At 44.4% G+C, this 13,154-nt stretch overlaps 1 protein-coding gene across 1 annotated transcript in view; it reads right to left on the bottom strand.

Annotated features, from left to right (window-relative positions):
- Positions 1-2,381: 2,381 nt before the first annotated feature.
- QSOX1 (quiescin sulfhydryl oxidase 1) overlaps positions 2,382-13,154 on the bottom strand; it is a 90,073-nt gene continuing 79,300 nt past the window's right edge. Inside the window, exon 12 of the mRNA XM_054979734.1 lies at positions 2,382-8,213. Within this exon, the coding sequence (XP_054835709.1) occupies positions 7,363-8,213 (851 nt within the window). The 3' untranslated portion in view covers positions 2,382-7,362. The remainder of the gene's footprint in view (positions 8,214-13,154) is intronic.

Raw genomic sequence — 13,154 nt, forward strand, 5'->3', positions numbered from 1 at the left:
AATCTATAGCACCAGTTGGCAAGAGCAAAGAAATTCAGGCATCATGATAGAACTTTGATACAAAAAGTGGGAATTGGGGCTGGTTGGGGATTTCAAGTAAATTTGAAATTTTGGAGTACGGGTCAGCAGCATCCCTTTGAGCACACAACCTTGGCTAGTGTCTCCTAAGAGCCCTGCAGAAACCTGTTTTGCTCAGTGGCAGTGAGCACATTTACAATACCGTGTGTTGAAATGCAGGGTGCATGACGGAGGCTCCTGTACAGCTACCACCAGGGGTTGTGTTGAGATGACAGGTGCAAGGGAGGCATTCCTGGGATGCTGTGGGGATGGGAATTCCTTTTGAAATTCACTTTTAAAAATATAGCCATTGATTCATATTCTCTTTTAAGAGCAGGATTTCTCTTTCAAGAGAAATCAGTGCTTCTTTTTTAAACTTCAGCCTGCGCCGTTACGCAGACAGATACTCTAACAGGAAGGAAGGTAGGTTTGGGAAGACATTGCCTGCTTGACAGCATCTACAGGGTAAACTCTGAAACACTGTTGACCTTCCCTTCCTGCCCCGTCATCAAATTATTCTTTGATCAAATTGAAGTTGATTAGAAAATGACCTCAAATTCTTTAAAAGGAGTTGGAGTAGGGGGGAGACTGCTGGATTTTAAGGAGAAATTGGGTAAGGAGGTATTAAGAGAATTTCTCTTAACAACCGTAGTCCATTCTCAGTTTTACGTCTCCTCTTAGGTCCTTCTCAGTGGCTTGACAGTAGGTTGCTTGGAAGATGCATGCAAGCAAAAAGATATAGGCTGCTACCACACTGAACTCTTTGGCTCTGCGTTTCCCCCGATCCCAACTCCAGCAGTTCTTTTCACATCCCCAAACCAGGAAAGATTGTACCCACAGTGGGTTTAGAGAAACCTGTGGATGGAAGTTCGAATTTCCACACATCAAGAGGGATCCTTCCTACATTTCTTGTGGTCATGTCAGATGTTAAATGGCTTTTGGACTAAAGTGATACAACAAATTAAAATCCTTACTGGTTATAGTATTCCAACACAGCCGGAAACAATCCTTTTAAATTATTGGCAAAATATTGATATCCCTATGGTAAGAAAGGAGCGGATTGCCACTTTATGAACAGCAGCCAAAAAACTAGTTGCATCCATTTGAAAGAATCCCCACCTTATCAAAATGGTTCAACAAGATATGGAACTTATTAATCTTTTATAAGATCTCAGATGACCTAAACCGTGCAGAAAATTGTAATATACAATATAACTTTCTAGATAAATGGCAACCTGTGCTTGACAATATTTTTGTCATTTGACCTTAACGCCAGTATCAAACAAATACAAGAAACCTTGGTATATTTTTGATACAGATTTTTGTACCAATCTAGACGGAGTTGCATATTGTGGACGCTCTACTATGCACCTTTAACGGTACTCATTTCTCAGAGAAGTGTTATTTAATAGTTTACCCTAGTTCATGTTTTGTTAGCAAAAGATTTTGTTGTGATTGTTTAAAGTTGTATCTTAATGTTTATTTTCAATAAAAAACCATTAAAACTTAAAAGAAAAAACAGCAGCTGATAGCAGCCCGCCCACATACCCTCATGTCTGGCAGTCGTGTTCTCATTTCTGGTGGGGGGTTTTGCCAGTTATTTTTGTAAACTGGTAGTACAGGTATTGTTACAGTCTATAGCAATATATATGTAATTATTTTTTTAAAAAATGGCACAAGACCCATCGGGGGGGGGGGGGGATGGCTGGGCATGGGCTGGGGATCCTACAGGGAAGGTCTGTTGCCACTACAGATGCCAATGCATTCACAGTGGTGATGAAAGCGGAACAGGAGCATGCCCTGGGTGGAAACTTTCAGCTTGGGGCATAGAACTGAGGCTACTGAAGAAGAGTGCTGGTGGTCCAAGGTGGTAGGGCTTTCGTATGCTGGCATAATTTTCCTGCCCTGCCTCGCAAGCAAAACAGCTAGACCAAATGATGTAAAATACTAGACACTGTTGAAGAAATATAGCCTATCGGTTCAATTACTATAGATTGCAGAAATCAACTTTTTAAAGGACACGCTTTGGATTGCTCATGTCCAGAACTGTAAAAAAAAAAAAATTCTGAGCAACAAGTATACACAGTCTTGGATTACATATAATTAATAGAATCCTAAAAGGTCAGCACTTTAAATGACAAAACGTTTTCCCTGCTTTTGAGCACAAGGTTGTGAATAAGCCATGGCATGTGTGGTGCTCAAGCCCTTAGCCACTCTGCAGGCTAGAAATCTTTAACAAAGTTTCTCCTCCTCATCCCCTTTGCCCTGCATGACTCTGTTGTAAATATGAAACAAAAAAAAAATTAGGGTCAGACACACACACGTATTTATTAACAAAAATAAATTTATTCCGCTAACACCGAGAGACACAGGAGAAAAATCAGGTTCATTCCTGCACAACAGCTGTGGTGGAGGAACATGGGAGGAAAGAGACAGCATGCTAGGCGAGTCGGAGCTAAAAGGAAATCAAAGAAGCCTCCTTTAAAAATAGTTTCTTCATGGCTCCGTTACAAAACAACACCTTAAGAGTCCTGGGTGGGTGGAAGAAGATGGTACATAAATAGTAGAAAGCGCACTTGTTAGTATGATTCTTTAGGACAGTATCAGACAATCTCTTCCCACAGTCTCTTTCTGAGGCCGACTGCTGTCAAAATGGATTCTGAAAATTGTAAACATGCTCATAGGGGCTTTGCGGGGAGGGAAATACATTAGCAGGTCTCTTTAGTTCATATTCTGTACACCCAACACCTCCCCATTCACTTCTAATTCCAATTAGGGTCCAAATACACCTAGGATTTGGTTTTAGCTTCCCTATACCTCACAAATGTGTCAGGTTACTGGCAGACTTCACCTGCCCCCCCCAACACACACATCAGCAAATTCCTCTTTTCCACATAACACCAATGAAGGAAGGGGTGCACCTCAGGCAAGCATAGCAGGAGAAAAATGGACCCACATCTTGAATCAGGTTCTGTCTAGGGTGCTGAAAACTGTATTATAGGGATTCCCAGTTGCCATTACCAGATTTTTAGACCTGTCTGGTTGGAACCCCCCCCCCCCCATTTCATTCATAAGAATATTTTTTATCTGCAAACAATACAAGAAAGAGCAGTGTAATATTATAGCTCTTTGGATTTTGGATGCAATTCAATGCTCCATCCATGCCTCTGCACACCTTTCCTAGCTCGTCTGTGGCACCCTTAATTACTGTTTGATGATGTGGAGTGCATTGTAGAGCATGAGAATCTGCTCAGAGGTCAGTTAGTATGGCAAAATACACTTCTGGCCCTCCGACCACTGCCTGGAGACCCGAGTGGCCCCCCATGAATACAGAAGCTGGCAGTCCCCCCCTTAACTACTTAAGGGAATCCGGCTCAAAGGCACTTTCCAATCATGCCCTGCTTCTCCCTGCCTAGTGACACCACAGAAGGGCTGAGAGTTTTCCAAGCCGGCTTAAACACACTTGCTGCCAGCGAGTTAGCACCGAAGGCCCAACAGCCACTGCGACAGATATACAAAAACAAGGGTGACCAGACACTTGGAAATCAAGTTTTTATCAGAGGGTCTTGGGACAGCGAGAGGCAGATAGACACCACGCCTGATATAGGTCTTTGTAAAGCCTCACACAAACCTTTTTTGAAGGTAATCTTGGTCTTCTTAAAAATTGTAACAAGAGTTTAAAACTGACTAAAGAGACAGAAAGAAAATAATTGGGGTATAACATAGCTGCATTTCAAAACATACTTCATATAACATGCAACCAGGCCTATTTGTACTCATTGCTTCTTGCTAATTGTTATGGAGCGATACCAGAATGCCAGAAACTGAGACAGGAGTACCCTCTGCAGATGATACTCTGTTTATGTGAAGTTGGAGCCCACCAGACACACCTATCAGGTGCACAATACGCTTGATCTTCTCTGACCACACAGTGTGGAGAGGGAAACACGTGAATTTTCTAGATCTGGCATGCATGAATGGAAGATGTACCCACCTGGAAAATCCACACTTTGCCTGCTTTGCATAATTGGTGGGCTCTCCCCTCCACATGAACAGAATGCCAACATACTGTGTGCAGAGGGCATATATAAATAGAAAAGTCCCTGCCCGGCAGAGCTTACAGTCTAAATAATGGATGGCCCACTTTATCCAGATCTCCACTGCCCAGTCTTTGATTTTCCTCAAAACTTATTATCCATGGCATGTCCTGGAAAAACAAAGGAGCACATGGAACAGCCAGGCTGCCTCTCAAAGGGGAGCTCTGTTAGGAAGCATATTAAACCCCAAGCCCGCTTTTACCCCCTTCTCATTTGAGTGCAGATGCCCTGACAGCCACACACACACACACCGCAGCTGTTTGGTATGATGAAAGCAGGCCCAAAAGTACACAGAAGTTGGCCATCCTTACCCTATATAATGCTGCAAATGATTAGAAACTTCCATTGAGCAAAAACAGGAAGGGGGAGAAAAATAGTGATGTCTTGTCCCCGTCAGATGTTTTATTAGTGTAATTCTTGCCCTATCCCCCCACCACCTCTTCGGATTCAGAAGCCATTACCAAGTATAATAAGGTAGAATATCACCTCTATAGCTAGGACTGGAACTGTGCTGGGGTGAGCGGGATAATAGAGGCGAGCGCAATGCTACAGGCCTGTGGTGGTAACAACAATAGGAGCACTCTCGGCACTTAACATGTGTCTAGATGTGTAACAGGGAAAAGAAAGACACAAGTCTTAATATCACTGTTACTATTATAAATGGATTTCAAAGCGTTTAAAGCATTTCACATGTATTACCTCAGTAATCCTTATGATTTGTAAGGCCAGGCCAGTATTTATCATTCCCTTGTTCTGGAACCTGAAGTTGAGATCCTGTGGCTTATTTAAAGTCAGCTAGTGAGTTTTTCAAGGAGAGATTGAACCCAAAAGCTGCTGCGCTCTACCGGTTCTCAAACCATCTGTTTATTGGAGGGAGAATGGAATATAAGGCACTTCTGTAAAAATGAGCATGTTAACTTGCAAAGGGAGGTGGATAGGTAGGTAAAAGTTATCAGTATTATGTTAAGAGCAAGGGAGAAGAAAATCTGGGGAAATGGCGTTACTCTGAGGAATGCAAATTCTGCAAGATCTGCCTGTAGTAAACATTGCCCCATCTTTCACCTTTTGTGATCACCGACTTGGACCAATCTCTTAATGATACTGGATATTTCCTTGTCCTAAACGAGTATCTGCCATGTTTTATTTAAAAGCTGGATTACTGTAAGGACAAAGGCTCTAATATCAGTGGCTCTAATATCATCCCTGCATTTCTGTCGGTTTAGAACATTTTATGTCTTCTTGAAAGTTGTATATATGATTCTTCCTTCCCTACTTCAACCTCACACCAGTCCTGTGAGATAGCTCATGTTGAGAGGCAGTAACTGTCCTTAAGTCACACAGCAAACCTTTTGAGGAGCTGAACTTGGGGTGTATCAGATTGTAGACCAACTTCTTCACCGTGCTGGCTGCCACTTCCTATTCTGTGCTAACCCCACCTCACCTTTATAACAAAGAGAGCCAGACTTAGTACTTGAGGTACCATTATTACTGATAATTCATTTGGTTGGTTCTGATCCATTCCATCTTGAGACCTCACTATTTTATCCTCTCCACTCAAAGGACTGTATGCGAGCAGGATCTTAGGAGTCCTCTCCTACCTAGTTGTTAGGGATGTGGCTGGGACTCAGTGGTAGAGCATCTGCTTGGCATGCAGAAGGTCCAAAGTTCAATCCTCCGCATCTCCAGGTCAGGTAATAGGTGATGTGGAAGGCCTTTACCAGAGACCATGGAGACCTGCTCCAAGAAAACAGTGTGGACCTTGATGGACTGAGGATGATCTGATTCAGTCTAAGGCAGTATGTGTTCTGTCTGATCAGAATCCTTCCAAAATCCCAACCACTGCTCCTGGTACTTCCATACACACAGAGAGTTACAGTTCTCAAGGGTAACCAACCTGTGCCTTAGGTCCAGATGGCCAAGTCTCCTCTGTTCCAAGAATTATCATCAAATGAGGACATGCCCTGCCCAGTCACCTTTGCCCAGGCTTCCCTCTTTTCTGTCCTACTGACACTGGGATTCTAAGATACTGAAGGATGGCAACAGGAATAGCATTATGAAGACAGAGGTAGCCTGTGGGTCAAGGGACGGAGCATCTGGCTAGCGTAGGGATGGTCAGGGGAGGGAGAAAACAGCTTAGGATAGCAGCAGAAGTGAAAACACAGGAAAGGGGACAGCATGAGAGAGGCAGGTGAGGATTGGAAACCTGGCACAATGCTACAGCCATCCCTAGAGGGATTCCACAAAGTTGTACTATTTGTGCATTTGTGGCACCTGTGTTACAGGCATCTTATGCTTCTTACCAAAATTAGAGCGGAGGCGGGGGGAGAAAGTTCTGGGTTTTTTGGTTGAAAGAGAGATCAGCTACAAGCCCAGCACTCCACACATGCGGGCTTTATTGAATACAGTTTCACAATGGCTCAGAAGCTTTTGAATCCAGTTTCATTTTTTTTTTAAAAAAAATCTCTCTCAAGGGATCTCCCCAAATGATCAGTTTAGACTGTGCTTCTGTTTCTAAATTCAGGATTGCTTAAACTGGAATTCTTCAGGCTAGAAAAGGGCTCAGAGATACTACAACATGCCATAAAAATTCAGGCTTGCGCCCATGAAGTCCCACACTTAATAGTCTCTAATCTGGAAACAGCTTTTAAAAATTACTCTCTCTGTCCAATTAGTATTTCAAAGCAGCCACAATCACTGTTGGTCCCAAACTGGCCACAGTGAAACATCTACCAAAGCACTTTGATTCTCTGAAGAAGGATAATGCTACATATGCCTTGTGAGATCAGAATGATTCTGGCTAATTATCCCAAAGGAGACCCCCCACCCCACCCCACACGTAAGAATCTTCCTCTGCTAAAAAAATCAAAAGGGGCTAGAAGAGAAACCCTCTTCCTTTTGACAATAAATTTGACTTCTCACTCTACAATTTGCACTCTGGAGCATACGCACAAATGCAAAATAGACGTTGTGCAACTGTGAAGGGTGCAAGTCTTGTTTATTGACTGCAAACAGAAGAGGGAACCCAAATCCTGTTTGACAGATCTGTGTATTTTAAAGTAAGAAGCACTGAATGCAACCATGGTGCACGCGTATTGTCAGACTTCATTTATGTAACCAGAGTACAAATTGTGGGCGAGAAGTTACCACACTAGGCGGCCGCCCCTCTCCCATGGCCCACCATGTCGGTTGCAACTTCCCTGCTTCTCTTTCAGGCCAGCGGGAAGCCCGGGCGGCCCTTGCGGTACCTCATGCGCATGCGGAAGAAAGTATACATGCCCAGCAGACACATGGAGGAGAGAATGTACAAAACAATACACAAGCTGACATCCAACCGGGAAAAGCCGATGCCCAATAAACGGAGCCACTGGCTTCTCCTCAGGGTGAGCCCGGCATCTTTGTCCACTTCCTCCTCCAGGGCACTCATGATCTCCTGGGCTCTCAGGCCCTTGCGTTTGAGGCGTTCCCAGACCGCGTCGTAATCAAAAGACTGGTGGCTCTCGTCCTCCATCAGCACAAGCCCCGTGTCCCTCCTGCTCCGCCTGTGTCTGTCACTAGCCTGGGCCGCTGCTTTCAAGGCCTTGCTCTTGTAATGCTGCTCGCTGAAGGAATCCAGATCGACAATATCATCCTCTGGCTCTTTTGCCTTCGTGCTCTTGACCATCTTGATAATGCTTGGCTTGTGCAGCTCTGGAGAACCTAGCCGGTCTGAGCCAGACCTCTTTTTCTCTGCCCTTGATCTCTCTGGTTTCGCGGTCCTTTTGGCCTCTTCCTCAAACTCCTCTTCAGCTGCTCTGCCTTTCTCCCCTTCTCCTTCCTCCAGGTTTCCCTCAGCCGCGAGGCCACGTTCTTCAACATCTCGGCCACGTCTCCCTGGAGGCCCTCTCTCACGGTTCAGGAAGTCCAGGTAGATGTTACTCCGTGAGAAGTGAGACTTGAAGAACCTCAAGATCTCCCTCTCGTCCCACATGCGTCTCCCGTTGATGGTTAACTGGCAGGACCAACACAGGTCTCGGGGAGGCCACTGGATCTTGCGAAATTTGGGGTCATCACTGTTGGTGCCTGGACGAGGAAAACCAAAGCAGAGTTTAAGATGTTGTCATTCTGAAAATCAAAAGGATGTTCTGATGCATTATTCTGTGTGGACAACAATGCCCAACTTGGGCAAAACTCACCTGGCTCCCACCTGCTTTAATCAGCAGAAATGAAAAACTTATTTTTCTCTGGTTCAAAGGGGAAACTGAAGGTGGGGGGGGGGAACATCCATCTGGACATTCCAACCGTGGCAACTGGGGGAGGGGTGGGCAGAACTGGGCTCTGTTCACAAAATGGCCTGGGGCATCTCGCTGCCACGCACCGTTTCCTTCCCTTTTTAGCCCTTTAAAGGACTTTTTTCATTTCCCAGCTGAGCCTTGCTGGAGTGATACAGGTAAGAAAAGGGAGGGGTTGTTCATGCTGTGAAGGCCTCCACTGAAATTGTCACGGCACTTGCAGACTTTTGTTGCAGGTGGGCCAGAGACAAGGGGGCAGGGCTGAGGTGTAAGGAAAGGCAGTGGCTATTAGGGGTGTATAGGCACTCTTCCTGCCCTTCCTGCTACAGCTGCCCTAGTAGGGGCAGCATGCTTTTGCAATCCTTCCCTGCTAGATGCAGCCTTAGAGACCTGGTTAAGTATATATGCATATAATACAAACATCTTCTGACAAGTTGTTGCACTGACCCAGCAAGGGAGATTTGTGTGGGGAAGAAGGCTTATGGGCTGGCAGCTAACACAGAGGGAGGGAGGAACAAGGAGGCTCATCTGTCTCCCTCCCACAACCGGCTGGATGCATCTTTTGCTATGAGTCAGAGCGGAACTACAAGTGATGAATGACACAGGTTGGACACTTGTCAGCTTCCCTCAAGTTTTGATGGGAAATGTAGGCATCCTAGTCTTGCAGCTTGGCTCTCCAACTGCTGTCCAATGGACTTTTCAACTGTCACTTGTCCAACATTCCGCCAAGCTGCCTACATTTCCCATCAAAACTTGAGGGAAGCTGACAAGTGTCCAACCTGTGCCTTTTGTCACTTGTAGTTCTCCTCTCAGATCACTAATGCCCATCTATGGTTACTCGTTGTGCAAGACGTGCTGTACATAACCCAAGCCCGATCAGGGCCTAAATCAGTGATACTCACTCCTGATTACAGGATCTGATTGGCATGTAGAAGGTCCCAGGTTCAATCCCCGGCATCTCCAGTTTAAAGGATCTGGCAGCAGGGGATGGAAAAGACTTCTGCCTGAGACCCTGGAGAGCTGCTGCCAGTCAGAGCAGACAATACTGACTTTGATGGACTGAGATTTTGATTCATTTTTGAAACACCTCTGGGATACTCTTCTTTAATAGATCACCACGGACATAAAATATGAAGTTCTTAAAATGCCGATATTACTTTTCCTATGAAGCCATGCTTAAATTGGTTTAGTACAATATTATTTAAAAAAAAAAACAGAGGTGCCTTATTAGACCAGCTAGTTTTTTTTTTTAAAGCGAGTAGCTATGTTGGTCCATGGTAAAATTCAAAACCAAAAGTCAAGTAATATGTTGTGCTATTTTGGCTGCTGTTAAGGAAAGATATTACATATCTTTTGGTTTTGGATTTCTCTGTTTGGGTGATTTTAACTACCCACACAATGGGTGATTTTAACTACCCACACATTGACTGGGCCAATGGGTGTTCGAATCGGGGGAGAGAAAGTGAGTTTCTAGACTGTCTCAATGACTGTGCTATGGAACAGATGGTTACAGAACCTACTAGGGGAGAGGTGATCCTGGATTTGGTCCTCAGTAATGCTGAAGACCTGGTGAGAGATGTAAATGTGATTGCACCACTTGGGAACAGTGACCATAATGTTATTGAGTACAACATATGTATAAATAGGAAATTGCCAAATAAGACCAACACAGCCATGTTTAACTTCAAAAGGGGTAACTTTTCTGAGATGAGGGGGTACGTGAAGAAGAAACTGAAAGGGAAAGTAAAAAAGGTCAAAACACTTGGGGAATCTTGGAGACTATTTAAAACTACAATCCTGGAAGCTCAAATTAAATATATACCGCTGGTTAGGAAAGGCACAAATAGGTTTAGGAAAAGGCCAGCATGGTTAACAAGCAATGTAATAGAAGCTGTAAAAGGTAAAAAGGATTCTTTTAGGCAGTGGAAAACTAGTCGGAGTGAGGTTGATAAAAAGGAGCATAAGCTGTGGCAAAAAAAGTGCAAGTCTGTGATCAGACAGGCAAAAAGGGAATATGAGGAGCATATTGCAAAGAACATAAAGAAAAACAATAAACAATTCTTTAAATATATTAGAAGTAGGAAACCAGCGAGGGAGGCAGTGGGGCCCTTGGATGACCAAGGCGTAAAAGGATTACTAAAGGGTGATAGGGAAATGGCCGAGAAGCTGAATGCGTTCTTTGCTTCTGTCTTCACTGTGGAAGATAAGAAGTGCATGCCCACTCCGGAAGCACTGACTTTGGGAGGGGTTTTGAAAGACCTGAGTCACATTGAGGTGACGAGAGAGGAGGTTATGCGACTGCTAGATAATTTAAAAACTGATAAATCACCGGGCCCAGATGGCATACATCCAAGAGTTCTGAAAGAACTCAAGTGTGAACTTGTAGATCTCCTCACAAAAATATGTAATCTGTCATTAAACTCTGCATCTGTTCCTGAGGACTGGAAGGTAGCTAATGTTGTCCCCATCTTTAAAAAAGGTTCCAGGGGAGATCCGGGAAATTACAGGCCAGTCAGCCTGACGTCAATACCGGGTAAGTTGGTGGAAAGTATTATCAAAAATAAAATTAGTGGGCACATTGATGACCAAAAGCTGATGAGGAAAACTCAGCATGGGTTCTGTAAGGGAAGATCTTGTCTCACCAATCTGTTAGAGTTCTTTGAGGGAGTGAACAAACAAGTGGACAAGGGAGACCCGATAGATATTGTTTATCTTGACTTCCAGAAAGCTTTTGACAAAGTTCCTCATCAAAGGCTCCTAAGTAAGCTCAGTAGCTATGGGATAAAGGGCCAAGTCCTCTTGTGGATCGAAAACTGGCTAATTAATAGGAAACAGAGAGTGAGTATAAACGGGCACGTCTCACAGTGGAGGGTGGTGAGCAGTGGGGTGCCACAGGGGTCGGTATTGGGTCCAATGCTTTTTAACTTGTTTATTAATGATTTGGAATTGGGATTAAGCAGTGAAGTGGCTAAATTTGCAGATGACACGAAATTGTTCAGGGTGGTGAAAGCCAGAGAGGATTGTGAGGCACTCCAAAGGGATCTGTCGAGGCTAGAAGAGTGGGCATCCATGTGGCAAATGAGGTTCAATGTAGCCAAGTGCAAAGTAATGCACATTGGAACCAAAAATCCAAAATATAAATACAAGTTGATGGGGTCTGAACTGGTGGAGACTGACCAAGAGAGAGATCTTGGAGTCATGATAGATAACTCACTAAAAACGTCAGCACAGTGTGCGACTGCCATAAAAAAAGCTAATGCTATGCTAGGGGTTATTAGGAAAGGGACTGAAAACAAATCAGCCGGTATCATAATGCCTCTGTATAAATCGATGGTGAGGCCTCATCTGGAGTACTGTGTACAGTTCTGGTCGCCACACCTTAAAAAAGATATCATAGCACTGGAAAAAGTACAGAGAAGGGCAACTAAAATGATTAAAGGGTTGGAACACTTTCCCTATGAGGAAAGATTGAGGTGCTTGGGGCTCTTTAGCCTGGAGAAAAGACGACTGAGGGGAGACATGATAGAGGTTTACAAGATAATGCACGGGTTAGAGAAGGTAGAGAAAGATGTGTTTTTCTCCCTTTCTCACAATACAAGAACTCGTGGGCACTCTATGAAATTATTGAGCAGTCGGGTTAGAACAGATAGAAGAAAATACTACTTTACACAAAGGGTGATAAACACATGGAATTCGTTGTCACAGGAGGTGGTGGCAGCTCCAAGCATTGCCAGCTTCAAGAGGGGACTGGACAAATATATGGAGCAGAGGTCCATCAGTGGCTATTAGCCACAGGAGATAGATGGTATTCTCTTTGTGGGGAGGTGGTGCTCTGTTGTCTTGGTGCTGGAAGGAAGGCAGTGGGAGGGCTTCTGGTGTCCTGGCCTCACTGACAGTCCTTTAGATGGCACTGGATTTCTAGCCACTGTGTGTGACAGAATGTTGGACTGGATGGGCCACTGGCCTGATCCAACATGGCTTTGCTTATGTTCTTATGTTCTTATCTTTAATAATGTTGCAAGCTTTGGAATTTCCTTGGCCCTTAGCTAAAAACAGATTTCCCCAGCAGAAATATCCCTATAGCTCCTTGCAGCATACAGTGTTCTTAGCAGTGATTCCCCTACCTGTTTGGTACAGTGACCCACAATTCCAAATTGACTTGGTAGGGTGGCCCACTTACAAGAAAACACAGCATGCACAAATCAATAAAACCACCAAACTCACTTTCTTTTGGGCTGGGCACCCACGGATTGAGAAATACTACTTTACAGCTCTCAGCCTATTCATGCTTGCGAGCTGAGAAATGCCAGTTTGCCCATTACCATCCAGCAGGTATCATGGCTGAGCCTGCAGATTTGAATCAGAGCCTCCCATGTAAAAAGCCAAACTACATGGATATATACAAGCATTCAGCTCCAAGGACAAAAGAACGACAGCCAACATTTTTAATTAAATCAGAGGTTGCTAGGCTTTGACCACAACAGCGGGGGGGGGGGGGGGGGCCAGGGGAGGCTTCTGCTCAGTTCTGTTTAAACCCATTGGAAAGAAAGGCACAAATAAAATTACATGGGAAATGAAAGCACAATGGCTAGGATTTGATGTGTGCACACAAACTGGACATCCCTCCTGCCAAGCTACACAAAAGGGCCCGTTCCAGTTACACAAGATCTGCCTCGCACAATCAAACCCGTTGAGGCCAATGTGATGTTTGCAACAGCCTTTGGCCGAATGT

Source organism: Eublepharis macularius, chromosome 5, assembly GCF_028583425.1.
Source record: "Eublepharis macularius isolate TG4126 chromosome 5, MPM_Emac_v1.0, whole genome shotgun sequence".
NCBI lineage: Eukaryota > Metazoa > Chordata > Lepidosauria > Squamata > Eublepharidae > Eublepharis > Eublepharis macularius.